This window comes from Mus musculus, chromosome 18 (genome assembly GCF_000001635.26).
Source record: "Mus musculus strain C57BL/6J chromosome 18, GRCm38.p6 C57BL/6J".
Lineage (NCBI taxonomy): Eukaryota > Metazoa > Chordata > Mammalia > Rodentia > Muridae > Mus > Mus musculus.
In genome coordinates, this window is record NC_000084.6 from 74,779,051 (window position 1) to 74,806,502 (window position 27,452).

Here is a 27,452-nt window from a genome sequence, read left to right on the forward strand (position 1 = left end):
CCCAGAGGAGGGGCGCGGGGCACACGTGGCCCGAAGTGGGGGTAACCTTGGTCTTCCCGAGGCTCGGGGGCGAGGATGGGGAAGTAGGGGAAAGGGCAGGGGCGCGGCCTCTCGGGGCTCCGCCCACACTCTTAAGGCTGGGCTAGGGCTGGTGGCCGGGTGTTGCTGAGAGAGCCCCGCGGAATAGCTGAGCTTCGCCATGGCCCTGCTACGAGGTGAGCCCAGCGCCCTTGGTGCTCCCCCGGTCGTGCTTCGGTATCTGGGCTCTGCGAGCAAGCAGAGGTGTCGGTGCAGGTCGTTCCTCTCCCAGGGCTGGGATCGGGGTGGACACTGTTTGCATTAAGGAGGAACACCGTGGAAGGCACGGGCGACCACGATTTCTGTGCAGTTTCTAACGCAGAGACTGAAGACCAGGACTGGCTAGGCTCCTGACCTTTGGAGGTCACTGTCGTGGTAGTGAATTCTTACTCAACTCTGCAGGAAACCAAGGTCGGTGCCAGAAACCCGAAGTGGTCTGGAGCAGAGCTGGTGTGCACCGAAGCCAGAGGCTTGGTCTCAGCCACACGCGAGTGCGGGGAAGAAAATATTCCCCAAGAGGCTCTATTGAATTTCCACTAGGGTGCCCTGGTTCCTCCAAACAATCGGTAGTAGTCTGTTTGAAACTGCCTTGCTTCCTTTTCTCTTCCATTCCTTTACTTTGAGGGACTGCAGGCAAGTGCATGCAGGCTCTCAGTGCATCACAGGAAATGGAATTTTAGCTAGAACACACGAGTGTCTGTTGACATGAGGAGGAAAGAGCACAAAACAAACCCCAGAGACAGGAAATTTCCCTAAGAACCGTTTTGGTGTTGCAGAGACCAAGTGGACGCTGTGCAGGAGTTCTCAGAAACTCGAGGGAAGACGGTCTTAAGTATTTCAAACGCACGCACCGTCTGTTCTCTACTCTGTCTTGATTTCCTTTCGGCCCCGCCGCTGCCTTTAAGATAACGGAACACAGGCCCAAACTTTGACAGTAAGATGTAGACAGACTGACCGTGGTGGGTAAATGTAAAAGAAATGTCACATGACAAGAAGTTCGGTCTTATGAAACTTCTTTACGATGGGTGATACCACTTGGGGGCCAAACGGGAAGAACAGGTTTGGATGGAGCATTAAGGAGCATTCGTTTTAGGTAAGGTTTTGATACCTCTATCACGTAAGGGGACGTGCCAGACAAGGACTGGTTAGGAACGTTCAGGCCCCTGCAGACAAGCCACCGGGGGGCGCTGAACTTAATGTGGAAACAAATGGATGAATTTTCCTTGTTGTTGGTAATTGCTTCCAAAAAGCAGGACTTATGTAGCAAAGTTCTCATGGAAGTCGATAGTCTCCGTGTTCACGTTTTCCTCCCATGGTGGTGTTTCCTGTGTGGTCCGGTCCAAAGTACAACCTGCCAAAATCTCAGAAAACCCGACTCCCTGCTCTTTGGATCAATGTCCCTTTCCTGCCATAAGGGATTTTTTGTTTGTTGCTTTTGGTTTTTTAAAAGGAGTTTTTAGCATCTGAATTCGAAGAAGAATTTAGAATAGTAAAGGGTTTTTTTAGACCTTTAAATATCTGTATATCTGCATGCTGTTGAAATGATTTATGAAAGAAACCTGTAAGGTCTCTTCTTTGTGTCTCCACACCGCACAGAATTTTTAAAAAGTAGCTGAATACAGTTAAAAAGTAGTTGAACTAATAGTTAGACTGGACCTTTCTAGTCTGGGATCATCCGAGAAGGAGTGAGTTATATCAGTGAATGGGAAGTTTGTGGGTTTGTTTTTATTTTCCCATAATTCTTTTTTACTGATATCATTTATTTCCCTACTAATAATTCACGATTATTCTTTTGGACTGTGGCAAATGAAGAAACATGGAATTAGCCTCCACTGTTTCTGCCAAGGCCATCTGTGATCATTCCATCTTTCTGGTATTTAAGAGGCCTTTTTTTTTTTTTTTTTCTGGATGTTTAAGATTTCCTCGTTGTGGGGTTGGAGAGTAAGCTCAGTGGTTAAGAGCCGGTACTGCTCTTGCAGAGGATTTGAGTTTAGGCCCCAGCTCCTTGATCAGGTGGTTCACAGCTGCCTGTGACTCCAGCTCCTCCACCTCCACGCCTGGTTTCCGGGGGGGGGGGGAGGGGGGGGGGCACTGCACCCTGTGTGCACCATAATTGCTGTGGGTCCTGAAGAGTCCACTCCTGCTTTTCCCCACTCACTCTTATCATAATAGACTTAAAAAAAAAAAAAACAAACAGTTTGGAGTTTACAAGAGGGAACAGGATGCACAGGACATTGCCATATGGCACTTCACCTGATTGTTAATGTTTAATTGTTAATTAAAGGGTCGCAGCACGGGGAAGGTTGACAGCCACTGCTGTAAGCTCTCAAAGCCTGCTTCTGAGTGATGACCTCCCTCCAGCAAGGCTCCACCTCCCACAGGCTCCAACTTGACTCCAAGTGTTTAGATATCGGAACCTCTGGGGAACTTTGATTATTCAGATCATCACAGTGTGGCTGTTCGTAGGCTGACCACACTTCAGGACATAGCCTACACCCACGAGTATATTTATTGGCGGTACAAAGTGGACTCAGTAATTATTAAAAAGTAAAAGAAGTACTTTTTTGTGGTACATTTGGGAGCAGGGGTTGTTGTTTTGGGTTTTGGTTTGTTTAGTTGGTTAGTTTGGTTGTTTTTTTGTTTTTTTTCTGAGACAGTTTAGATTCCCCTGCCTCTGCCTCCTGAGTGCTGGTATTAAAGGCCTGTACCACCCACCTGGCTTTTTGTTAAGATTGATTGGCTAATATTGACATATTATTCTTTACCAAAGTCCATAGTCTACATCAGTGTCCAGACTTTGTTCAACACACAGTGCTTTGAGTTTTGGCAAATGTGTAAACGACACATATCGCCAGTAGTGCAGAGTAATTCTTTGCTCTAAAAATCTCACGTCCCATGTATTCACCCTTACCCCTGAGCCTTGTGCCAAGCACCCATCTCTTTACTGTCTCTGTGGCTTTGCCTTTTCCAGATACTTCAGTAAGATCATTCAGTATGTGGTGTTTCAGACTGACTGCTTTTCACTTAGCAGTCCGTACAAAAGATTCCTTCTTTTATTGCCTAATAAAATCCCTTTGCATATATGACCCTTTACCACATAGTGAAGGACATTTTAGCTGCTGCCATGTTTTGGCAACTGCAAATAAACTCTGTGTGTGTGTGTGTGTGTGTGTGTGTGTGTGTGTGTGTGTGTGTATGTGTGTGTGTGTATGTGTGTGTGTGTGTGTGTGTGTGTGTATGTGTGTGTGTGTGTGTGTGTGTATGTGTGTGTGTGTGTGTGTGTGTGTGTGTGTGTGTGTGTATGTGTGTGTGTGGTCTTTCAAATCACTTGGGGAAAGGCAAAGGCTCACAATGGCTGGAGCAGGTGGTTAAGACGGGTTTTTGTATGAAGTTGCTAGACTGTCTCCTGAAGTGTTTCATCTTGTCTTCCACTGGCAACAAATGCCTTCTAGTTGCTACTTGGCCTCCAGTGGTGTCCATATTTGGGGTTTAGCTATGGGAGCCTTGTGCTATTGTAACTCATTGTTTTGATTTGCTTAGACCCCAGAGCTAAGTATCTTGGCCACGCACTTGTCCACCAGCTGTGTGTTTTCTTTGATTAACTCTGTGTTAGATATTTTGCCCAGCTTCAAAAAAAATATTTTTTATTAATTCTTTAAGTATTTCTTACAATTTGAATAATTTCACTCCCACTCTTCCCTCAAGCTCCTCCCAGATTCACACCCCTTACCCCTTCCAATTTTATGTCCTCTCTTTTTTTTTCTTTTAGTTTAATAATTACTGAATCTAATTTGTGCTGCCAATATACTAATGTCTGTAGGGCCTGAAGTGTGGTCTACCAACCAGCACCCACACTGTGATGATCCGAATGGTCAAAGCCCCCCATAGGTTCACATATCTGAACACTTGGTCTCCAGTCAGGGAGACTGTGGGAGGTGTAGCCTTGCTGAAGGAAGTACATCACTCCAGGCTTTGAGAGCTCAACCCTCCCAATGCTGCAACCCTTTAATATAGTCCCTCATGTTGTGGCGACCCCGCACCTAAAATTATTTCTTTTGCTACTTAATACCTGCAATCTTGCCACTGTTATGACTTGGAATGTAAGTATCTTATATGCAGGATATCTGATATGTAACCCTAAAGGGGTTGTGGCCCATAGATTGAGAACAAGCTTACAGCCTTGTCTCTATAGCAGTTTACTCTGTGCTGCCTGCCATAATCTCCAGCACAATGGCCTCTTATCCTTCTAGAACCTTAAACCAAAACAAACTCTCTCACAAGGTGCTCGTGGTATTATAACATCAGAAAAGTAGCTAGTGTACACGCCCTTATAGAAAATGGACTCTCCCTTCTGCAGATGCCATCAGCTGCCAATAGCTTCTCTCCTCCGGGAGGGAGCTCCCGAGCCCTTCCCGCCTTCACGATAGAATGTTGCCTGACTTGTTTTTGTGGAAGGCACTCTCAGCTGCTGAGAGTTCCTGAAGTCAGTGGTTCCTCTTCTCCAAAAGGCTTCTCTCCAGTCCTTCCCGACCCCTGGCTCTACAGACTTTCAGTCACGTCTTCCACAGTGGTCCCTGAGCCTTGTGGGAGGGCTGGATGCCTGTTTTATGGCCGTGCTCTCCACTGACACATTCTCTGCACTTGAGCCAGTTTTGAATTTCTGCATTAACCACCGTCCACTGCACAAAGAAACTCCTCTGAAGAGATCTGAGTGCTACACTAACTTGTGGGCATAGAGATAGGAATTTCAAGGACAACTGGACACTGTGTCTATCTAGCAAATAGTAGGTTCAGATTCCCCTACAGAGTTGGTCTTATCATGGGTATCAGGAATCGGACTCAGGCAGTCAGTCTTGGCAACAGCACCTTTGCCCACTAAACCATCTCACTGGCTCTAGTTTTTCATTGTACTTTGGATGCAGCAGATGAAACAGTGCGGAGACTGGATTCTGATTTCTCCTTTAAAGAATACTGACCATGGGGAGGTTGACTATGGGGTTTCCCTGCAAGCTGAGACTTTGGCTGAACTCAGACTGCAAACTGCCTTTCCCTATATGAAGGAGCCAGTGTTAACCTATAATTAATACACAGAGCAGATTAACTCTACTGTAACTGTCTTCAGTCTGTTTTTGCTCCTGCTTTGAGAAGCCCTCAGTGTAAGGGAATGTGGAGGAATATGTTTGCCCCCAGGTAGAGATGGGAGGAGAGGCCCTTGGTCCTGTGTAGGGGAATGCCAGGGTGAGGAGACGGGAGTGGGTGGATGGGTGGGAGAACATCCTCATAGAAGCAGGGGGAAGAAGGATGAGATAGGGGGCTTCTGGGGATGGGGGGCACTGGGAAAGAGGATAACATTTGAAATATAAAGAAAATATCCAATAAAAATAAATTTAAAAAAAATTACTCATCTCTTTGCATAGCCAGCATTCAGGTGCCTTTGAAGGCCTTGAATATTACCGGGACATCGGAAGCAGTTTGTCCTGGTGGCTTGATGTCACCTACAGTTCTTTGTTGTTATCTGTGAGAGGGTTGGTCAGATGGGAGCATACTAGAACCAAAATCAGACTTAGAGCTGATGAAATTAGGAAGATAGCATTAGGAGGTAAAGAACACTGATTCAGAGAGAGAGAGAAGCTGATGAGATGGCTCAGTTGATAAGGTGTTTGCAGTTCAAGCATGGCACCCGACAGGCTTAGTGGTGTGTGTTTGTAATCTCAGTGCTGGGGAAGAAAGGACCAGCAGGCTTATCGGGCTCGCCGGCCAGCCTGGCTGAGTCAGCAGGGTAAAGTGAGAGACTCTATCTTTAAAAGCTGAACATTACCTGCAGAACAGTACTAGGGGTTGACCTCTGACCTCTACACGCAAGAGCACTGAAAAAAAAACACCTAAGTGCACACAAAAATATGAATAATAAAAATAGTCAGAAACTGTTCGCTTAAGGAGGCTTTCAGGACATTTGCAATTATTCAGGAAGCTGTGGTACCTCAAGGTAGCCCAGTTACCAGAACAAACCACTTCTAATATACCAATGACATTCACCGTCGTCTTCTGTAAGTGCCTAGATGCTATATCTGTAAAGAGCTGCTAATATCTTTAATATCTGTCTCATATTAAAGCTACACATATTGCCCCACACTCTGCTAGACTGCATGCTTCTCAAAGCAGGTGTAAATAGATACTGAAAATTTTTATGCTAAATCTAGTCTGTTTTGTGTAAGAGGCCATACACATAAATTATTGGTCTTAGACAACAATAGTGGTGTAATGTTTGGATATCCTTAACTATAGGTCAAGATTTTAATAACTCATATAATTCCTTTCTTGCCTCCTGTCCTTCATTGCCAGTGATGATGGGACACACACACACACACACACACACACACACACACACGTGATCGCACCCTGTAGTCTAAGCCTAAAACTCAGTTCCTCCTGTTTCTTTCCCAGGCCTGGAATTACAGGCCTGTGCTGCGATGCTTTGTCCTCTGTGGTACCAGCTCCTCTGTGTCTGTTAGCTATACGCCTCCATCTCATGGTTCGTGGGAAAATCAGATGTTGTCCAGGAAGTGGTCAAATTCCTTATACATGGTAGGTGTCTTATGACAAGTTTCCAAACCCCAGACTGTACATTTTTGCTATTATCTTTTACTGTGCAATAATTTGGTTACCATTTACAAACAAAACTTAACCTACGGTTGACTAATCTAAGAAGCTATCCAGACTTTATGATTCTTTCCCAAGATAAACATCCTTGCTGGGGTACACATTTTAGTTAGTACAAGGAATCAGCTACAACCACTATCCAGGTTTCACGCTGTAGAGCCCTAGTGCTTTCTGCTCACTGTAGCTTTGGAATTGTACAATCATTAGGTTCTGTTTTTTTGTTTTGTTTTGTTTTGTTTTTTTGTAATAGTAGAAAGGAATATTTATTTATGTGCATAAAAACACAGTTTAGCTAACAGCAACCTACAAATTTATATTCTTATATTAATAAATACACAATTATCCTGTATTCTTTATAGTTGGATGAAATGCAGAGTGCGAACAAAGCAAGAGAAGTTAACACCCAGTGAAATATTGCAGAAAGTTCAATTTACTTGCTTACTTATCGTACTAAGGATTGAACACAGGGCCTCACACATGTGAAGCAAGCGCTCTACCACTGAGCTATAATCTTGACCCCAGCAAGGATGCTCTCTGTTTACCTGGGGAAAGAATCGGAAAGTCTGGACCATTTCTTAGATTAGCCAACTGCAGGTGGAGTTTGTGTGTAACTGGTAACCAAATCTGCCCATTTTGTTATACACTAAAAGATAGTGATAGCAAAAATTACATTTGTGGGTTTTGGGATACTTGTCCTTTGAGTCACCCTGTGACCCCAGAAACAGTGGCATATGTGAGTCATTCAGCAGTGTATATTTTAGAAAGCATATGTGTGTCTCTCTTAAGATGCATTTGGATAGAACTGGGGTGGATGGTTGATCTAAATCAGCTCAGCATGGAGAATAGTCATACATTTTAGTATGTGTCCATGGGCCTACTGCTTATTGAAAGTTCCCTAGCAAAAGTTAGAAAGAGCCTTTTGACAGGAATGTTCCAGAAGGAATTCTTATGAGGTGGGTCGTGAACCTCAGACAATTTTCAGGGTGTTTCTAGGGTACGTGCCCTCTAGTTCAGAGATTATTTGGATCAGCACACAGAAAAGGCATTTCCGTTGGCAGATGTTACTAGCATGGTAAGCAAATTAAGAATGTTGTATAAGGGAAACAAACAGATTTACAATGTAACTCTTGGACCCTGCACGAAGGACACTTTGTCTCTGCGTCCACCTGTGTGACTAGTTCTATGCATTATTGAACGGAAAAAAATATCTTCAGTTATCCAATTGGAACTTGCCCTTTACCATGCAATTTTATGGAAGAGATAACTTAAAACATATTAAGGGGTGTTGGTTAACTTGTGACTGCTTGCAATTCTCTCCTCCGTACATTAGGTGTGTTCATCGTCGCTGCGAAGCGAACACCCTTTGGAGCTTACGGGGGCCTTCTCAAGGACTTCTCTGCCACCGATTTAACTGAATTTGCTGCCAGGGCTGCTCTGTCTGCTGGCAAAGTTCCACCTGAAACCATCGATAGTGTCATCGTGGGCAATGTCATGCAGGTGAGTGGGGAGGGCGGGTTCATGTAGATTGCTTTCTTGGGTCATTTTCTGAAAATAATTCCCTTACTGTGTGTGTCATCGTGAGGAACTAGGTAATAGTTTCCAGTTTTTGAAATTTGGGACCTTGTGACTCTGACTCTAAGAGTAAAGGCAGGAAACTCGGAGCAGCATATGTTCTGTCCAACTTGGAATGCATTTCAATGCTTTGTATTTTATTTCTTATTTTGTGTTTGTCTGTTTTCTTGTATGTATGTATGTATGTATGTATGTATGTATAATGTATGTATGTATGTATCTATGTATGTATCTATGTATGTATCTATGTATGTATGTGTACAGCATGTGTATCTTGTGGCCCTGGAGGTCAGGAGAGGGCATCAGATTCCTGGGAACTGGAGTTAGACACAGTTGTGAGCCACTTGGGTGGCTGGAAACCAAACCCAGGTCCTCTGCAAGGCAGAGCACCATGTCCTCTCAACCTCTCGGGCGTCTTCCTGGCCCCACTTCAATGCTTCTTAAAAAGCAGATTTACTGCACTTGGGAGAAAGAAGTGAGCTTTCTCTATGTGTTGCTTAAGGAGGTACACCAGTCGGCTTCCTGTCCCTGCAGGAAAAAAAAAAAAATGCCTGAGATGTCAGCGTTGGAGGAGAAAAGGCCTGCTTTCAGTCCTGGTTTCAGAGGTTTCTGTCCACAGTCCCTTGCCTCTCTTGTCTTCAGCTAGGGACCACAAAACACGTCTGAAAGGGTTGTGTCCTGGAGAAGGCCCCTCTCACCTTGGTACCAGGAAGCAAAGGGAGCCTGAGAGCCAGGGCTCTACTCTCTGAAGGCATGGTCCCTAGTGATTAATGTTTTCCTCCTTGGGCCCTACTTCCTAAAGGGTTCACCCCTGAGGAGTATCATCGGTCAGGGGCCAGGACTTCCACAGACACCCCTTGGGGGACATTTTAGATCCAAATTACAGCTCACCTACACCTTCTGGGAGCTTGGTCATGTTTTCTTGTGGAAAATTAGCCACCTCCTTACTCTCTACCTTGGCATGTGTGGTCTATAGAATAGATCATCCCTGTGACAATGGTTGAAAGCTGTGTGTTCCTTCAAAAAATACAGCCATTTACTGATTGCCTAGTGTCTTAAAGACATCATATGAAAAGACACCCTGACCACAACATCTTTTATAAAGGAAAACATTTAATTGGGGCTGGGTTACAATTCAGAGGTTTAGTCCATTATTGTCAAGGTAGGAAGCATGGTATTATGCAGGCAGACATGGTGCTGGAGAGGCAGCTGAGAGATCTACATCTAGATTAGCAGGCAGCCTGGCTTGAGGGTGACAGTGGGCCTGGCTTGAGCACTTGAAACTTCAGAGCCCATCCCAATGACACACTTCCTCTAACAAGGCCACACCTACTCCAACAAGACCACATCTACTCCAACAAGGCCACCCCTTATAATTGCACCACTTCATTTTCTTTTAAACCACTATAGTAAAAATAGTTTAGCTGTTATAGGTAAGGCATCCAAAGTAGATCAAAGAAATTATAATTTAACACAAAAGATGGTGTGTGTGTGTGTGTGTGTGTGTGTGTGTGTGTATGAGTGTGTGTGGTGCGTGCACGCGTGCCCATGCACCAACTTGTGAGCCTATGTCTTTCTGTGTCTTTCTAAGATGCTTTAACCATCTAGACAAATACCTGAGCAAAACAATGTAGAGGTGGAAGGATTCTCTTGTCCTTCCTTCCTGTCTGTCTGTCTGTCTGTCTTTTCTTTTCTTTTCTTTTCTTTTCTTTTCTTTCTTTCTTTCTTTCTTTCTTTTTCTTTCTTCCTTCCTTCCTTCCTTCCTTCCTTTTTTATTCTCTTTCTTTCTTTCTTTCTTTCTTTCTTTTTAAAAATTTGTTTTAAAGACAGGCCCCCTCTAACATAGCCCTAGTTACCCTGGAACTCACTGTATAGAATAGGCTGTCCTCAGACTCACAGAGCTCTGCCTCTTCTGCTGGGATTGAAGCACAGACCACCACGCTCTGCTGTGGAAGGATTTCTTTTGGACCATAGTTTCAAACATTGCAGTCTATGCTAAGTTGACTGCATTGCTTTCTGCTTTCAAGACTATGGCTTCAGGAAGAAACAGAGGCAGCTGCTCATCTCATGGGAGCCAGGAAGTGGAAGAGGAAGTGGAAAAGTAACCCACTTCCTCCAGCCAGACCCCACCTACTAAGAATTCCACTCTCTCTGAGAATAGCTTTTGGCACACAAGCCTTACAGAGGCACGTCATGTTAAACCATATCAGATGTCTGCGATGTGAGCTCTGCCAGATCAAAGAGAACAGTGGTGGACACAGAAAGGCGTGAGGCTGAGACTAAACCTCTATTCTGTCTGTCATCATCGTGTATCTTCAGATGCAGAAAGAGTGCTGTCGTTTTATATTTTCAACTTTGCCTGCTGAGTCTAAACTACTAACTGTGGTGGTCTGGCTAGGATTGGCTCCCATAGACTCATGTGTTTAAATGCTTGGCTCATAAGGAGTGGCACTCTTAGGAGGTGTGACCTTCTTGGAGTAGGAGGCTCTGTTGGAGGAAGTGTGTCATTGGGGGCGGGCTTTGAGGTCAGATGCTCAAGCCTTGTCCAGCATGGCTTTCTCTTCCTGCTGCCTGCAGACGCACCTGTAAAGCTCTCAGTTGCCTCTCCAGCACCAGCTTTGCCCACATGCCACCATGCTTCCCTCCATGACTGTGTGCCAAACCTCTGAACTGTAAGCCAGCCCCAATGAAGTGTTTTCCTTTATAAGAGTTGCTGTGGTGATGTTGTCTCTTCACACCAATAAAACCCTAACTAAGACAATAATTAATCCTTATATATTAGGCCATCTTCCATTCTATTTTGGTGGTGGGACAGGAGATTTTGCTACTGACCAAAGAAGACGCTAGAGGAGACAAAGTTGAAATAGAATACATTTGGTTTGGGGTTTTCCTAGAATTTATTTTAAGAAGATTTACTCCTTCTAAAACTCTACGGCTGTGCCCCGGTGTTGGTGGAATCTCTCACAATAAGTAGTATCAGCTTCATTGATCAATAGTGTCAGTTTTATTAATAAATAGCATCAGTAATGAATGCTATCAGTGATAAATAGTATCAGCTTCATTGATAAAACAGTAGCACTGATAAATGGTATCGGTTTTGTTGTGTTTGAGCTTCTGTTCCTAAAATCAGTATTTTTTCCTCCTTGTACTAGAGCGGGAACACAGGACTCCTGTGTGCTAAGCAGGTGCTGCACTACCGAGCTGGAGCATCCTCAGAGCTTCTCACTCTTTATATTAAGACAAAATCTCACAAAGTTACCCAAGCTGGCCTTACATTTGCTGTGTAGTCCAGCCTCGCCTTAAACTTGCAATCCTCCTGCCTCAGCCTCCTGAGTTTAGGCATGCACCACCAAGCCCAACTCTTTCCTATTGCTTTATAACTGAGTTTGTCAAGGCAGTTGAGCACAGTCACACTCAGAATGCCAGTTTTCAAACATCTTGTTCTGTGTCTTCCTCTTATAATAAGCTTTTCTACAGTCCTAAGTGTCTCAGGGTTAAAACTGACGTCAGAGTCAGTCTGTAAGGGCCCATGGAGAAGATAAAACAAAAAGGAAAGTGATTCTCAGGAAAACAGCAGCAGGAGGTAGGAATATATTAACGTATATGTTAAGGCCTGAAGAATTAGTCTTCATTCAGTTGAACTCAGTCTAACTATTTGAATAATCAAAATTACTCTGCCCCTGCCCCTATAAAAGGCGTGCAGAATCCCTTTGCAGGTGACCCTTCCCACCTGAACACAGGTGCGGCCACACCAAAGCCCGTGCTGCCTGGAAACCGTAGTGTGCACACTTCAGCCCAGGTCTGGACTTGAAGCCCAGTGTTCTTCCTAGTGTCTCAGATTATTTACCTAGTCACCAATAATGAACTAGTTTATTTGAATATGTATATGTATGTGCACATGTGTGTGTGTATGAGTGTATGTATGCACATGTGTACTCATGCAGGGGCCGGAAGTATGTATTTTTTCTTTTGTAAAAATTCTTCAACCGGGCGGTAGTGGCTCACACCTTTAATCCCAGCACTTGGGAGGCAGAGGCTAGTGGATCTCTGAGTTCGAGGCCAGCCTGGTCTACAGAGTGAGTTCCAGGAGGGTAAAGTGCCTGCCAGAGTTTGGATCCCCAGAGCCTATGGGAATGCTAGGTGACCATGGTGGCCTGCTCAGTTCCTGGGAGGCAGAAGCAGGATCCCCTGGGCAACCTGGCTACTTACAGAAGCCAAATCAGTGAGCTCTGAAGAAATAGATGCTACCACAGTAGATAAGGTGGGCATTGATTGCAAAAGATACCTTTTGTCAACTTCCGGCCCCTGCATGAGTACACATGTGCACATACACATATATACCTACACATGCAAATACACACACACACACATGCACGCACACACGTGAACATATATTACACTCACATACATATTCAAACAAACTACTTCATTATTGGCAAATAGGTAAATACACACAATAAGATATTTTAAGAGAAATGACTACAAAAGAATACCCATTGACTAAAATCTGCTCAATGCCATTGGTTGATAAAATAAGATGGTTTCCCCTAAACAATGAAATAGTCACCAAGTTGGCTGATGCTCAAACAATTTCCTTCCCCTTCCACTCAACACTTAAACCGCTAACCCATAAATGTGCAAAATTTGTTAGATTTAATTTAGAAAAATTTCAAACCTCTACAAAAGAGCAGTGTAGTGAACACTGTAAAAACTTTACTGCTGTGGAGCAGTTCTTCATGGTTTATTGAATTTATTTGATCCTTTCATGTAATAAAAGGTATTTTATATTGCCCAAGTGTGTGTCTTGTGTGCGAGTACGTGTGTGTGCGTGCATGTTTGCCTGAGACCAGAGGTTGACATCAGGACATCATACCTCCACGTCATGTTTTGAGTCTGAGTCTCACTGGCTAGACTGGCTGTAAAAAGAGCATTTCCACGCTTTTTTATTGTTACTGCCTTTCTTATGAAGTAAATTCTTTTTCCTGTCCAGAGCTCTTCAGATGCGGCATACCTGGCGAGGCATGTGGGTTTGCGAGTGGGAGTCCCAACAGAGACTGGGGCCCTTACCCTCAACAGGCTCTGTGGCTCTGGTTTCCAGTCCATCGTGAGCGGATGTCAGGTATGGGCAGCCTTCTTATGTACTCTCTGAGCGTGCTCATAGTTATTTGGAGGACTGTTGCCCCTCCATAGGGCATTGCAGCTTTTGACCTTGGTGCCTCCAGGTAATGAACACAGACATAGTGTAATGGGTGAGCTGTTTTCACATTGGTCTATGTGACAACATACTTTAAATAGGTGTCCCTACTCTCTCAGAATTAACTTTAAACACAGTGCCAGCCTCTTAGAAGCTCATTGCTTGTATCTTTTCTGAGAGATGGAAAGAAAGAGCTGGGAAAAGGAAATGGACCCCTTTATGAGTCTCCTAGTTCACCGATTCCATTAATAAAACTTCCTCCCCAATTTTTGTGATTTTTAAATTGATGTGCCCTTTATTATGTGTTTAAGCCAGAAATTAGTATCTCTGTGGGTTTTTTAGATTAATATTGAAATAAGCATTATTGTCCGTAGAGCCGGGTATGGCTTGCACCTATAAACTCAAGAGTTTAGGGGGCTGAGGCGAAAGCTTGCCACACCTCCCCGACCAAGGTGAACTGCAGAATAAGACTCTGTCTTAATAAATAGAAAAAAAAATATGTAAGGTATGTTACTCTGGCACACACAACTGAGGTCTGTTCACTTTACCCACTGGTGTCTTTAAGTAGATTCTTTAACATCAGCATTTCAACAACATTAAACATTTATTTTTATGTTACTGTAAACTAAGACACAATATTTGTTTAAATAACCACTAATTCATAAAGCCTTTGTGTTTCTCAACTCATACTCTGGATAAAGTAGAAGGCATTTTGTTGTCTGTTTTCAACAGGAAATCTGTTCTAAAGATGCTGAGGTCGTCTTGTGTGGAGGAACAGAGAGCATGAGCCAGTCCCCCTACTGTGTCAGAAATGTGCGCTTCGGAACCAAATTTGGATTAGATCTCAAGGTTTGGACCATTAACTATCTTATATAAATTCTTCTATTTATATTAAAAGTTTTAATAATATATCATTTTAAGGGAGAAAAGAGTAACTTTGAACCCAGCTTTGTTCATGGAATAGCACCAAGATTTGTATGGTTTAAAATTTACAGGCCAGACGGGCGTGGTGGCGTACACCTTTAATCCCAGCACTCGGGAGGCAGAGGCAGGTGGATTTCTGAGTTCTAGGCCAGCTTGGTCTACAAAGTGAGTTCCAGGACAGCCAGGGCTATACAGAGAAACCCTGTCTCGAAAAACCAAAAAAAAAAAAAAAAATTTACAGGCCATGTCAAATCTCATTAGTTTTAGTGTTTGAATCTACAAAGGATTATACTTCACATCTCAAAGACACCATGGGGAGAGTGGAGGAAGAAGAGAAGTAGATTCATGAATGATCCTTAGGACTAGACTTTTGCTGTGGATTGTGGGAGGTCAGCTTCTGGGGCGGTGTCTTTTGACTAGGTTTCTTCATCACAGAAAGTTCCAAGTCTGCCTATATTGTTTTTATCAAACTGTCCAGAAAAAAAGAACGTGCTTCTCCACCTCTGAGAGCTATCCATAGGAACAGCACCCATGACAAAGGAGGATAGTGCATTGCCCTGCTCACAGGGAAGGGCTAATGGCCTCCTGTGTTTCTCTGCATTGTCCAGAGACTCAGTGAGTAAGATTGTGTGCTGTGCAGGCATAAGGACCTGAGGCCAAGTCCCCAGGACCCACACGCGAAGCTGGGTGTGGCTGCACCTGTCACTGAAGGGCAGGGCTGGAAAAGCTGAGCACCTGCTCTTCCCTCCAGACCACATGACCGTTTGCTTACTGGGGCTGAAGAAACACCCTCTCTAAGTGCCAGTGTTGGGCTTCTCGCCAAAGCAGTCTCTTGCAATTGTGGAGTAAACTCCTCACTCTTCTCTTGTACACTTACAGTTCTGTGTGTAGAGTGGTATAAAACATACATTTGATCTGTGAGACATTGGATATTTTTTAAATATTAGATTTTCAGTGTCCCAGAATTTTAGCCACCAGCTGTTTTTAGTAGCTTAATCCACAAAATCCTGAAAAAGTTCATCAGGAACCTGTTTGATACCAAATAAATTCTCACTGAGATCTCCTTTCCAATCTTGGGGTGTTAAATTTTGCTTCTACCACTGTATCCAATAAAGCTTGTGTAAAAGGGGCAGCAGGCCCACACTGACCACAGCTGTTTTTAACTCTTATTCCTCTTGCAATCATCCTAATTCCAATATGTGGGTGAGTTAAGAATCCTGAGCTTGCGATCAAACTGCAAACTGCAACTAATGGAACCATGGCAATTTAACCATAATTTTTAAGTTCCTTTTGCAATATTAGAGCATAAACATAACTTTTGGAAAGTAAAACCCAATTTTTAACAATCCAGTCTATTTAAAATCAATACCAGAAGCATCACTTTCATGTTTTACGAAGTTTGGCTGCCAATTCTTACATATGAATGCATGACAGTGCAATTCCTGATGCTTCATTAAAGAGACATTGCTTTAAATCATATCCCTTATAAGTCTAGTTTCTAGGATAAGAATTACATAAAATATTATCCCAACTTAGAAGTATCAAATACGATTGGAAATAATCAATGTGATTGTTATAGAAATCTAAAGAAATTATGGCATGCTCCTTCCAAAGATAATGCTTTAACACATCACTGTCTGATGTCCTTATAGCTGGAAGATACTTTGTGGGCAGGATTAACGGATCAACATGTTAAGCTGCCCATGGGAATGACTGCAGAGAACCTTGCTGCAAAATACAACATAAGCAGAGAAGACTGTGACAGATACGCCTTGCAGTCTCAGCAGAGGTGGAAAGCTGGTGGGTACAGAAAGAAGAGCACGCAAGGGGGGTGGGACATCCCGAAGGGCACAATGGTCGTATAGTAATGTGTTTTTAAAACTCTTGGTTTCAGAACTACCTGTTACTGAAAATTTCATGTGGGATTTCTCTTCTGAAATAAGCTAGTGCCGTTTTTAACAGGAGTGTTGAGAGCTGAAGGGATGCGTTAGTAGTTAAGAGCCCTGGCTGCGCTTGCAGAGAACTCATGTTTGGTTCCCACATGGCAGCTCACTGCTGCATGGATGACCAGTTCCAGAGGAGCCAACCCCTCTCCTGGCCTCCATGGGCACAGCATACATGTGCCACAGATCCATACAGGGAAAACATATTCACATAAAATTTTTAAAAACTAAATATTTTTAGATGGCATTTAGGGCTGCTGAGGCGCACTTAGCAATTAAGAGAACTTCCTGCTCTTGCAGAGGGACCCCGGGTTTTTCCCCTCACCCATGTCAGGTGGTTCACCACCACCTGTAACTCAGTTTCCAATGGATCTCATGCTCTTTGGCTTCCATAGGTACATGTGGGCATTTGGCGCCTAGAAACTCACATAGGCACACATACACACATAGGTAATAAGTTAATAACTAAATCTAATGAAAGAAAAAGTGGAACGTCACTTGGTCCAATGTGAATGTGGGGATTTGTCCTGAGTTGGTCCTGTTTCCCATAGTGAGGCATTTGATTCACCACACCAGAGAGGACTGCTCAGTACAACAGTGGAGGAAGGGTTTGGGGGGGTTTCTTTTTTGGGTGGTATTTATTGTTTTGTTTTGTTTTGTTTGCCAACTGCAAAGTCATATCAAAAATAATGTAGCCAAGCACAATAACGCATGCCTTATATCCCAGCACTAGGAAGGCAGAGGCAGTCAGAACTCTGTGAGTTCCAGGCCAGCCTTGATTTCATAGCAATTTCTAGGCAATCCAAGGACTGCAAAGTAAGACCCTGTCTCAAGTAAAGAAAAAAATAGTTGGTATTTTTCCTGACTTACCTTATTGCAGAAACAATAGGCTACTATAGTCCATTGTAGTCCGGTAGATAAGTGGCCTTGTCCATGGTCCGTATCCTAATCATACAGGTAGGGGACCGGCTGCTACGGGGGGGGGGGGGGGGGGGGGGGGGGGTAGTCCTCTGAAAAGGAACCTAATTGAACTATTCTTATTGTAATCCAGTGGATTGGGGTTGTTTTTGATGTCGGTCCATTCACAGGAGTAAGTAGGATGGAGCTGATGTCATCCAATTCATCTGAGTTTCTCAGTTATTTCTAAGACGCTCCTCGTCCACAGGGCACCAAGTCATGCCTGGGATTTCTAGTTCCATCGTAGAGAAGGCATCTGACCTCAGCTATTCAGAGAACACCTATAAAATAGAGATAATAAAAGTTATCCTTCCTGTTTCTCAAATAGGAATCATCAAACTACAAAAGGGCAGAGAAGGAGAGGCTTTTTTGACTTTCTTTTTCTGACTAAGAAGTGATCTCAGAGTCCAGGCGGGGGGCTAGCAAGTGGCTCAGGATGTTGCTACGCGTGCACAATGACCTGAGTTCGAATCCCAGCACCCATGTAAAAGCTGAGCATGGCCTCACCCCAGCATCGTGAAGAAGTGACAGATGGCTGCTAGGAGCTGGCCGGCTAGCCAGCGTAAGCAGAACAAACAGTAAGCTTCGTGTTCAGAGAGAGAGACCCTCTCTTAAGGGGACAAGGCAGAAAGTGAGAACATGATACCTCAGGTCTCTGCAAACATGCATGTATACACACACACATATACCACACACACACATACACACAAACACACACACACACATATACCACACACACACACATATACCACACACACACACACACACACATACCACACACACATATACCACACACACACATACACACACACCACACACACACATATCCACACACACCACACACACACACACACATACCACACACACATATACCACACACACACACATATACCACACATACACACACACCACACACACACATATCCACACACACACATATACCACACACACACTAAAGTAGTATTTTTTTCCTGACCAACGCTGTTGTTTAAGTGGTAGATGACTCCCATCCAACCTAATCCTAGAGGTCCACAGTAGGTGAGAATGTCACATATACTCATGTAAGTTACACCTCTTACCATCTCTTCAGGTTATCACTGGTTCTGCCATCAAGCATTGGTTGGCATAGGCAACTTGGTTTAACTATTTCCCTTTTCACCCCCCCAAAAAAAAATAGTTGAATGCATTTAATGCTATTACAGCCATATCTAAGACAGCTGTCAGTCTAGCATCTCATAAGGGAGACATTTAATAATAATTATAAAATGATAACAATAATAACTAATAATAATAAAGTCAGAGTAGGAGCTCAGGATATGGCTCAGGGGTTAAAAGGTCTGCTGGCAAGCATGAGGACCTGAGTTCAAATCCCAAGAAACCCACAGAAGCTGGAGTGACAGAGCCATCTGCAGTCCTCACGTTCCCGATGAAAGATGGGGGGCAGAGACAGGAGAATCCCCAAAAGCTCAGGGGCCAACTGGACCGATATACCCCCAAAAAGAAGCAAACAAGAAGAGAGAGACAGAGACAGACTTGGCCTTAAGCAATGTAGGAAGAGTGGTCCAGCACCAGAGGCTGTTCTCTGACCTTGACACCACACACACACACACACACACACACACACACACACACGACACACATGCACCATGCCCCCATCCACCCCTAAACACACAAGCCCCCACTCCTACCCACCATGCCCCCACCCCCTACACTCCCCACCTCCCCACCCCCATACACAGCATGCTCCACCCCATACACACCCTGAATAGTAATTTCAAAAAGCTCTGGTAGGTATATTTATTGTTCCAATAAGAAAGCAGTTTGCCAAGGAGGAAGGAACTGAATAACCCCTGAACAGATCAGGAGTTGGCAAACATGATCTCCTGGTATCTTCTTGGAGCTTCCCTCTGATGATGAGCGTTTACTGTTTCAGCTAACGAGGCTGGCTACTTCAATGAGGAGATGGCACCCATTGAGGTGAAGACGAAGAAAGGCAAACAGACCATGCAAGTGGACGAGCACGCTCGACCCCAAACCACCCTGGAGCAACTGCAGAAGCTCCCGTCCGTGTTCAAGAAAGACGGGACAGTCACAGCAGGGAACGCCTCGGTGTGTTACTGCGTCTGCTCACACTCTTCCCAGCCTGGTCTTCCAAATGATTGTGAAGTCTCTTCCACATGTGTCTAGAAGCTTCTTAGCCTTTAGTTGTTTAACTTAACACTGGCAGCTTTTACCATTTTGTTAATTTGAGTTTTCATAGACTAACACAAAATGTTATAGCTAGGGACCTTGATAATCTGATTTCTTCACCCTTTCAGAGCAATGACAAGGAAATCCTCCTGGCTTATGTCGCCATTTTTCATACTTCATACCTACACTCTCTCACGCAGGTCACCAGATGTCCTTTTACATCTACACATATCTGGTGTCAAACTTTCTGACCCACCTTCTCTGCTTACTTTGCTGCGGTCCCTTGGTGAAGTTTTACCCCATGCTTAAGTGATTTCTGAAGCCCCCACCCCCCCCACTGCTGTCAGTGGCATCCCTCACTTTGCCAGTGGTTCTTCTGCACAGGCCCAGCCCTGTCCTACCCTGTGGCTAACTCACCATTAGCTCCAACCTTGATTAACTTCTTTACTGGCTAATCTCCTGCTTCTGTTTCTAAGGGGGTGTCTGACGGTGCTGGGGCCGTCATCATAGCCAGCGAAGATGCTGTCAAAAAACATAACTTCACGCCCCTGGCCAGAGTCGTGGGCTACTTCGTGTCCGGATGCGATCCTACTATCATGGGTATTGGTAAGTTTATCATGAGAACTGCTGTGTGGTATTACTGCAGAGAGGGGGGTTTAGACATTCAGAGTCCTGGGAAAGTAATGAAATCAAGACCCTTGGGGGGATCAGTCTGTCAGATCATCTTTATGAAGAACTGTCCTACACACAACAGAAAAAAGCAAGACCATGTGAACTGTCATAAGCATACTGTCCGTCTGAGGTATTTAAAAGTCACACAGAGGGACTAGAGTGTCCTTGCTGTGGGTACGGGTGCACACTGCTCTTACAGAGGGCCCACATCAGGTGGCTCATAACTGCCTGTCATACCAGCTCTCCTGATTCTCCTGGCTTCTGTGGACACACACACGTACACACACACACATACACACATGCTCATACATGCACACCCACACACATGCACCCACACATACATACTCACTCATACATGCACACATACACATATCCACAACACTCACACACACACACTCTCTCTCTCTCTCTCTCTCACACACACACACACACACACACACACACACAGAGCACATATGTATACATAGTTTAAAATTATAAAAATAAAATGTAAAAATCAGCACAGAAAATAGAGAAAACTGGAGTTGTAGCTCAGTAGCCGAGCCCTTGCAATGCCTGTGTAAGGCTTAGGTTTGGTCCCCAGCGCCACGGGAAAGGAAGGAAACAGAGTCGCATAGTGAAGTCATGAGGCGGACTAGAGAAGGCTGCTCAGGAGCCAGTGTCACAGCTCCACAGACACTGATGACTCTCACGCAGTCCTCCCAGCATGCAGCTCCAGTAAGACGTCCTGATAGATGAGGAGATGGCGGGCTTGTTTGGCTGCAGACCAGAGTGAGCAGAGCCTGTGGCTGCCTCAGAAAGGCACAGTTCAGCTGGCAGCGCTCCCTGGTTCTTGCGGCGTGGGCATGAACTGGGCAAGCGTCAGATGGTTGGCCCTAAAGGAGGGGTGGGAACTGTTGACACCTTTCAGGCCAAGGCTACTTATTTGTATTAACTAGAAATGGGACAGAAAACATGGAAGCATGGTGGTCATGGTGGTGTACACGTAAGTCCAGCTCTCGGGAAACGGAGGCAAGTTCCAGCCCAGCCAGGGCAAGACCCCAGTGAGAGAGAGAGAGAACTTTATACTCAATATCGCAGACGTTAAGAACTTCAGGAAATGCAATTTTTAAAATTTGTATTTACTCGGTGTGTGTCTGTTTGTACATGCTCAAGCACCCATGTACAGTTGTGCTCAAGTGTGGGTGTGCACACAAACACCAATAGATATACACACAAATCACTGCACATATGTCAAGGTCAGGAGACAGCTTTTGAAATTCTGCTCTCTCTTTCCACCCTGCGGAGTCTGGAGGTCCAATGGAGTCGTCCGGCTTGGCAGCAAACACCTTCATCACTGACCCCAGTTTTGAGAAATTGAGTATTTCCTATTAACTGCCTTTAAGGGAATAAGAAGCCAATTAACTGCTCATTGTAGACATAAGACTCCGTGTGTACTGGCTGGTTTTGTGTCAACTTGGCACAGGCTGGAGTTATCACAGAGAGAGGAGCCTCCCTTAAGGAAATGCCTCCATGAGATCCAGCTGTAAGGCATTTTCTCAGCTGGATCTCAGGGAGGCATTTCCCCAACTGAAGCTCCTTTCTCTGTGATAACTCCAGCCTGTGTCAAGTTGACACAAAACCAGCCAGTACAGGTTCTTCCCTCAGACATCTTCTCCCGAGTGAATGGCTATAGTTTCCACCTTCGAACACCTGGTATGCCTGGTTACTTGAGACCAAGTGTAATCTATAATGACTATAAATCCTGCATATGGCCCCTTTGGCAGCTCAAAGTCTGAAAACCAGCTAGACTGCCTAACTCGGGTCTCCTACCCACAATCAACTGCGGTCAGCTTTTCACCTTTGTCCGCTTTCCTACTATGTGGTCATTTCTTCCTTGTATAGTACAGAAGGGGTTTTGTTCTGTGAGGTAAGCTCTGACTGTATAAACAGGCTGGTATCATGGGCCATGCACTTCAGCCTCCTGACAGCTAGGAGTACAGTCATGCGCCACACACCTGGCTTAAAGAGAAAAAAATGACCTACATGTCTATCTAATGACTTTATCCTTATATAGGTCCAGTCCCTGCTATCAATGGAGCATTGAAGAAAGCTGGGCTGAGTCTTAAGGACATGGATTTGATAGACGTAAGTGTTTTTCTTTTATAGCGTGCATGGCACACCTTGGTATCTTGCAACCCTCTCCCTGTTTTAATACTGTTAAGTCTTCCACAGTCTTCACCCACATATGTATTGACTACTGGTTTGGTATGTCCTCCCACTGTATTAAAGTGTTTTGCCCATTTTTTGTGATCTGTGTGACCAAGCCCACTCAGTCAATCAACAGATTCTCCAGCACAGGAGTGAGGCTTAAAAAGAAAAAAGACAGACAACATTGCAGCGTGACCCCAGCCAGTTCTGAGGCTGAGGCAGGTTTATTTTTCCCCAATCCACTTCTATACAATTTTAACTACATGCAAGTATTAAGGGTGAGCAGTTCAATGAGGAACAAGCAAGACAACAAATAGTCAAGGAACAAGCCAGACAGTAAACCAAGTCTCACAGTCGCCCCAGTGATCTCTGTTTTGTAAGGGTTTATCAGGATGATCAGGATATCTGAGCCCACTTCCCAGTCCTAGCCCAAAGTCACCTTCATGCCGGAAGCCTACTTCTTTGTTCCACCCTAAAATCAGATTCTTGCCTGAACTTACTTCCTTGTCATTCCCTAATGTCAGATTCCTGCCTGAAGCCCATTTCCTTGTCCTTGGCCAATGTCAGATTCCTGCCAAGTAGCCCCCAAAGGCTCTCCACATCTGTGTCTCTCTGTGTGCATGCATGGTAGGCACAGGCTGATGCTGGGCATCTTCCTCTATAACTTTCTACCTTGCTTTTTTTTAAAATATATATTTTTTTTTTAAGTTTTATTTCATGTATGTGAGTATACCGTCACTGTCTTCAGACAAGGACTCTCATTAAATCCAGAGCTCACCGATTTGGATAAACTGATCAGCAAACCTAAGGGGATCCTCCTGTCTCTACCTCCTCAGTGCTGGAATTACATAAATGCTTATCCCCAGCTTTTTTACAGGGGGTGTGGAGCACTAACTAAGGTTCCTAAGCTTGCACAGTGTGAACTGAGCCATCTCCCCAGCCCCACTTCCCTAACCTCTGAGTGAGTCAGGCACTCTGATTTCTCTTGTTAACGTCCTGAAATGTCTTAAAACGTCATAGGATACAGTCAGGTCATGCACTGTTCACTCACAGGTTTGCTCCATGTGCATGCTAAGTACATTATCTATACTGAGCTACACCCCTGCCCTAAGAGTGCCATTTAAAATGCTAATAGCAGAAGACCTTAGCATTCAGCATAATTAAAAGAAGGGAACCAAGCCGGGCGTGGTGGCGCACGCCTTTAATCCCAGCACTCGGGAGGCAGAGGCAGGCGGATTTCTGAGTTCGAGGCCAGCCTGGTCTACAAAGTGAGCTCCAGGACAGCCAGGGCTATACAGAGAAACCCTGTCTCGAAAAAAAAAAAGAAGGGAACCAGCTTAAGGTCAGCACTGGGGAGGAGGCTGAGACAGGAGGATATCTGTTGAGTTCCAGGCCAGACTAGTCTACACAGTGAAACCACCTCAGAAACAAACACAAACAAATAAATAAAACACCAAGTTAATGCTAATTATCAAGAGGGCAATGAAGAAATTCTTAATGACAGACAATAGATGTTTCATATTTCATATCTGGTTGGAGATAATTACACTTGTAGCTTTGAGAAGCTAAGTAATGAAGGGAATCTCAGATTAATAGAGGACTGGGCACATGATTGGTTTTCTCTGTGATAACCCCTCGCTCTAGAAACCAGATTTTAGGAAAGATAAATATTTCTCCTCAGTTTCCTTCAGTTCTAAGCCTCGAGAGGGCTGCTTAGTTACCATTTTTTAATCAGCAAGCTGTGAAGTCGCTGACTTCACACTCAGCCACTGCGCTAGAGGCTAGAGCAGCGCCGTGCAGCCTGTGCTCAACCCCGGACTTAAAATCAGGACAGAGCCCGTCTATTCCTGGGCTTCTGGAGTCTGCTTCCAGGGCGTAATCAAGATCCCAGCTCCTTGAGAGTCACTATATAAAACAGAGCAATAGTGTTGCTCTAACATGGATCAGACCCCATCATGGGAGAGTACAAAACCTGGTAGGGAAGAGAATGGGATCGGTTTGGTCCCCACGCTGTCACAGCTCCTCCTTTGCAGTGTTCCTTCTAGGATTCCTGAGCAGAGGCCATGTGAAAACTCGATGCTGTGAACTCATTTCAGCCATTCCCACGGGCAGCCGGCAATGTGAACGGTGTGAACAGTACTTGCTGGTGTGAACAGTACTGAGTTAACGCCTGCACCTTAGGCTGTAGCGAGGGTCCTTGTCTACCAGTGTCTTCCTGCAAAATGGGCTCTCCTAAAACTGGATAACAATAGTAGCCACTTAGCTGTACTCACTGTGTGTACACATAGGCACCTACTAACTATGACTTTATTTAACCTGAAAAATGACTTGAACTTTGTCATGGAATTTCAAGTGTAAAGAGGGTATTATACACACACACACACACACACACACACACACCCCTCTGAGGATCTACTATCTTTATATGGAGTGACTGAAGATAAATTCACATAACATCATGAGCTAATTTCAATAGGAAGAGATGGGAAACGGCTGTCAACACAACTAGATCTTACCATTAAAACCTAGCTTGTGGGTAACGATCCTGTGGGTTCTCTCTCTGTTCTAAGGTGAACGAAGCTTTTGCCCCTCAGTTCTTGTCTGTTCAGAAGGCCCTGGATCTTGACCCCAGCAAAACCAATGTGAGTGGAGGCGCCATTGCCCTGGGTCACCCGCTGGGAGGATCTGGCTCCAGAATCACCGCACACCTGGTTCATGAGTTAAGGTACTCGCTAGAAATCATGGATTTTAAATGTGCCACTTGGTGGTGGGGGGGATATTTATTATTTCATGAGTATGAGTGTTTTGCCTGCAAGTATGTACGTGTACCATGGCACCGTGCAGAAGAGGAAATTGGATCTCCTCGGGCTGGAGTTCCAGATGGTTGTAACCTGCCGTGTGGGTGCTGGGGATTAAACCCAGGTTCTCCAGAAAGAGCAACCAGTGGTCTTAATCACTGAGCCATCTCCCCAGGCCCCAGATTTGGCATTCTTTTAAATTAACGTGAGGTTAGGTTTTCTCGGCACGATCCCATGTTTTTTTTCTCTTCATATTCCCGCACGGGTTTCGATTAGGAGACTCTGCAGTGGGCGTCACAGGTGAGCTGGTCCGTTTGCGGTGGCCCTGAACTCCTGAGTTTGCTGTGTACACTGCACTGGACAAGCACTCTGAGTGCTCAGAGGGAGCCACCCACATCGGCCACCCCGGTGCCAGGCGGTGCCCAACAGCGAGGCCCCGCTTCTGTGGCTCTGCATTCAGTGTCTGCAGCAGCTACTTACGTAATAAATCAAACTTCTAAGAAGATGCAGACCTAGATGTTTAAGAAACCTGAGCGAACTGGCAGTCTCTGCAAGCTGAGGTTTTTACTTCGCTGTGACCTGGGCGTTTGGGACTCTCCAGTTTGGGTAGAAAAGCTCTTGGCTTTGTACACTTGGGTGCATTTGGTTCTGTTAGGAGTTGGAAGCAAATGGACTGTGTGAACCAGGGCTTCTGTCACCAAGCAATCCTTGGATGGCAATCAGTGACTGACATGAAAAACAATGCTCTGATAATTCTCAAGGTCATAGGTCAAGGCTGGGGGGAATGGAAGCAGCCAGCTAATTCTCATGAATGGGACATGATCCCTTTCTTAATTACCTGCTCCCTCAGCAGACAAACTTCAGTAGTTACATTTACTCTAAAGTGATACAGTGTCCCCTCCCCACCCCCTCCCCTCTCCCCCCCTCCCATCTCACCACCCCCATTGATAAATGACCTCCTGCCCTGGCTGCTTTTCCTCTGCACATGTGCGTGTTTCCTGTCCTCTGTCCCCAGTGCCCTGTCTCCCGTGAGAGAGAGGGGGGGGGCGGGAAGGGAGGGAGAGATTGAGATTTTCTCATTTTCCAGTAGGAATATTCTGCTTTCTGAGTTCTTTCATCTGTTGTCGCCGGAAACCAAAATTAAGGATTGGGGAAGGGACTTGGAAGATGAGCTAGTAAGAATGAATGTTAATACTGTTTAACTAATCTAATTCTTTTTATATGGTGGCTTTTGTTACAATTATATATATATATATATATATACACACACACACACATATATATATATGTATATATATATATATATATATACACATACACACACACATACATATGTGTGTATATATATATATATACACACATACACACACATATATATGTGTGTGTATATATATATATATACATATATATATATATGTATATATATAATACACACACACACATATAATTGCACATGCCACCCAGCATGTGTGTGGAAGTCAGAGGACAGCTTGCAGGAGAATGCTTCTCTTCTTCCACCACGTGGGTTCTAGGGATTGAATTTAAGTCTTCAGGCTTGGTGGAAAGTTCCTTTACCTGCTGAGCCATTTTATTGGCCCCAGTAGCGACTTTTCTATCCTTTCTTAGGCGTCGAGGTGGAAAGTACGCAGTGGGATCAGCTTGCATTGGAGGTGGCCAAGGCATCGCCTTGATCATCCAGAACACAGCCTGAAGGCATCACAAGCACACTGCCCACACTTACTGGGCCAGGCCACGGAACACAGGAGACCTTCGAGTCAGCCCTGCTGAGACAGTGATTGTATGTGACCAAGCCTTGATGAGGCAAGATGCATTGGGTTCTGTCTACTTCATACCTGTCTGACGTGTTAGAATAAAAACACCAACCATCGGAGGCCTTAAGAGAAATGGTATCTGTCAGTAGTCACCACTGTATGCCTTCCATGGAGTAATACAAACTGAATAAATGTTGCCTTAACTCCAGCTAACCTTTTCTTGTTGGTTTTTTTAATTACATAAAGTGTCTCATTGTACCGGGTTGTAAGCGTGCAGTTCAGTACCATTGAGGACACTGACAGGACTGTGCCAATAGCGACACTGCCTACTGTCAGGATCTTTCATCTTGTACCGCTGAAACTGTTTCTATTCTTAAAATGTGTCATTTTTATGTGCCATGTGTCCCTGGGTATGGGCATGTGTGTTGTAGATACCCTCAAAGACCAGAAGAGGGCATTAGATCTCCCAGAGCTGAAGTTATACCCAGTTGTGAGCTGTCCT

The 27,452-nt window shown here is 44.6% G+C and overlaps 1 protein-coding gene across 1 annotated transcript; it reads left to right on the forward strand.

Annotated features, from left to right (window-relative positions):
* Nucleotides 1-161: 161 nt before the first annotated feature.
* Acaa2 (acetyl-Coenzyme A acyltransferase 2 (mitochondrial 3-oxoacyl-Coenzyme A thiolase)) lies at nt 162-27,157 on the forward strand. Its single transcript, NM_177470.3, has 10 exons — nt 162-215; nt 8,069-8,235; nt 13,301-13,429; nt 14,237-14,353; nt 16,081-16,228; nt 19,262-19,437; nt 19,995-20,124; nt 22,247-22,317; nt 24,951-25,105; nt 26,805-27,157. Exons 1-10 carry the CDS (start codon nt 200-202, stop codon nt 26,887-26,889), a joined length of 1,194 nt encoding a protein of 397 aa, NP_803421.1. The 5' UTR covers nt 162-199; the 3' UTR covers nt 26,890-27,157.
* Nucleotides 27,158-27,452: the final 295 nt, after the last annotated feature.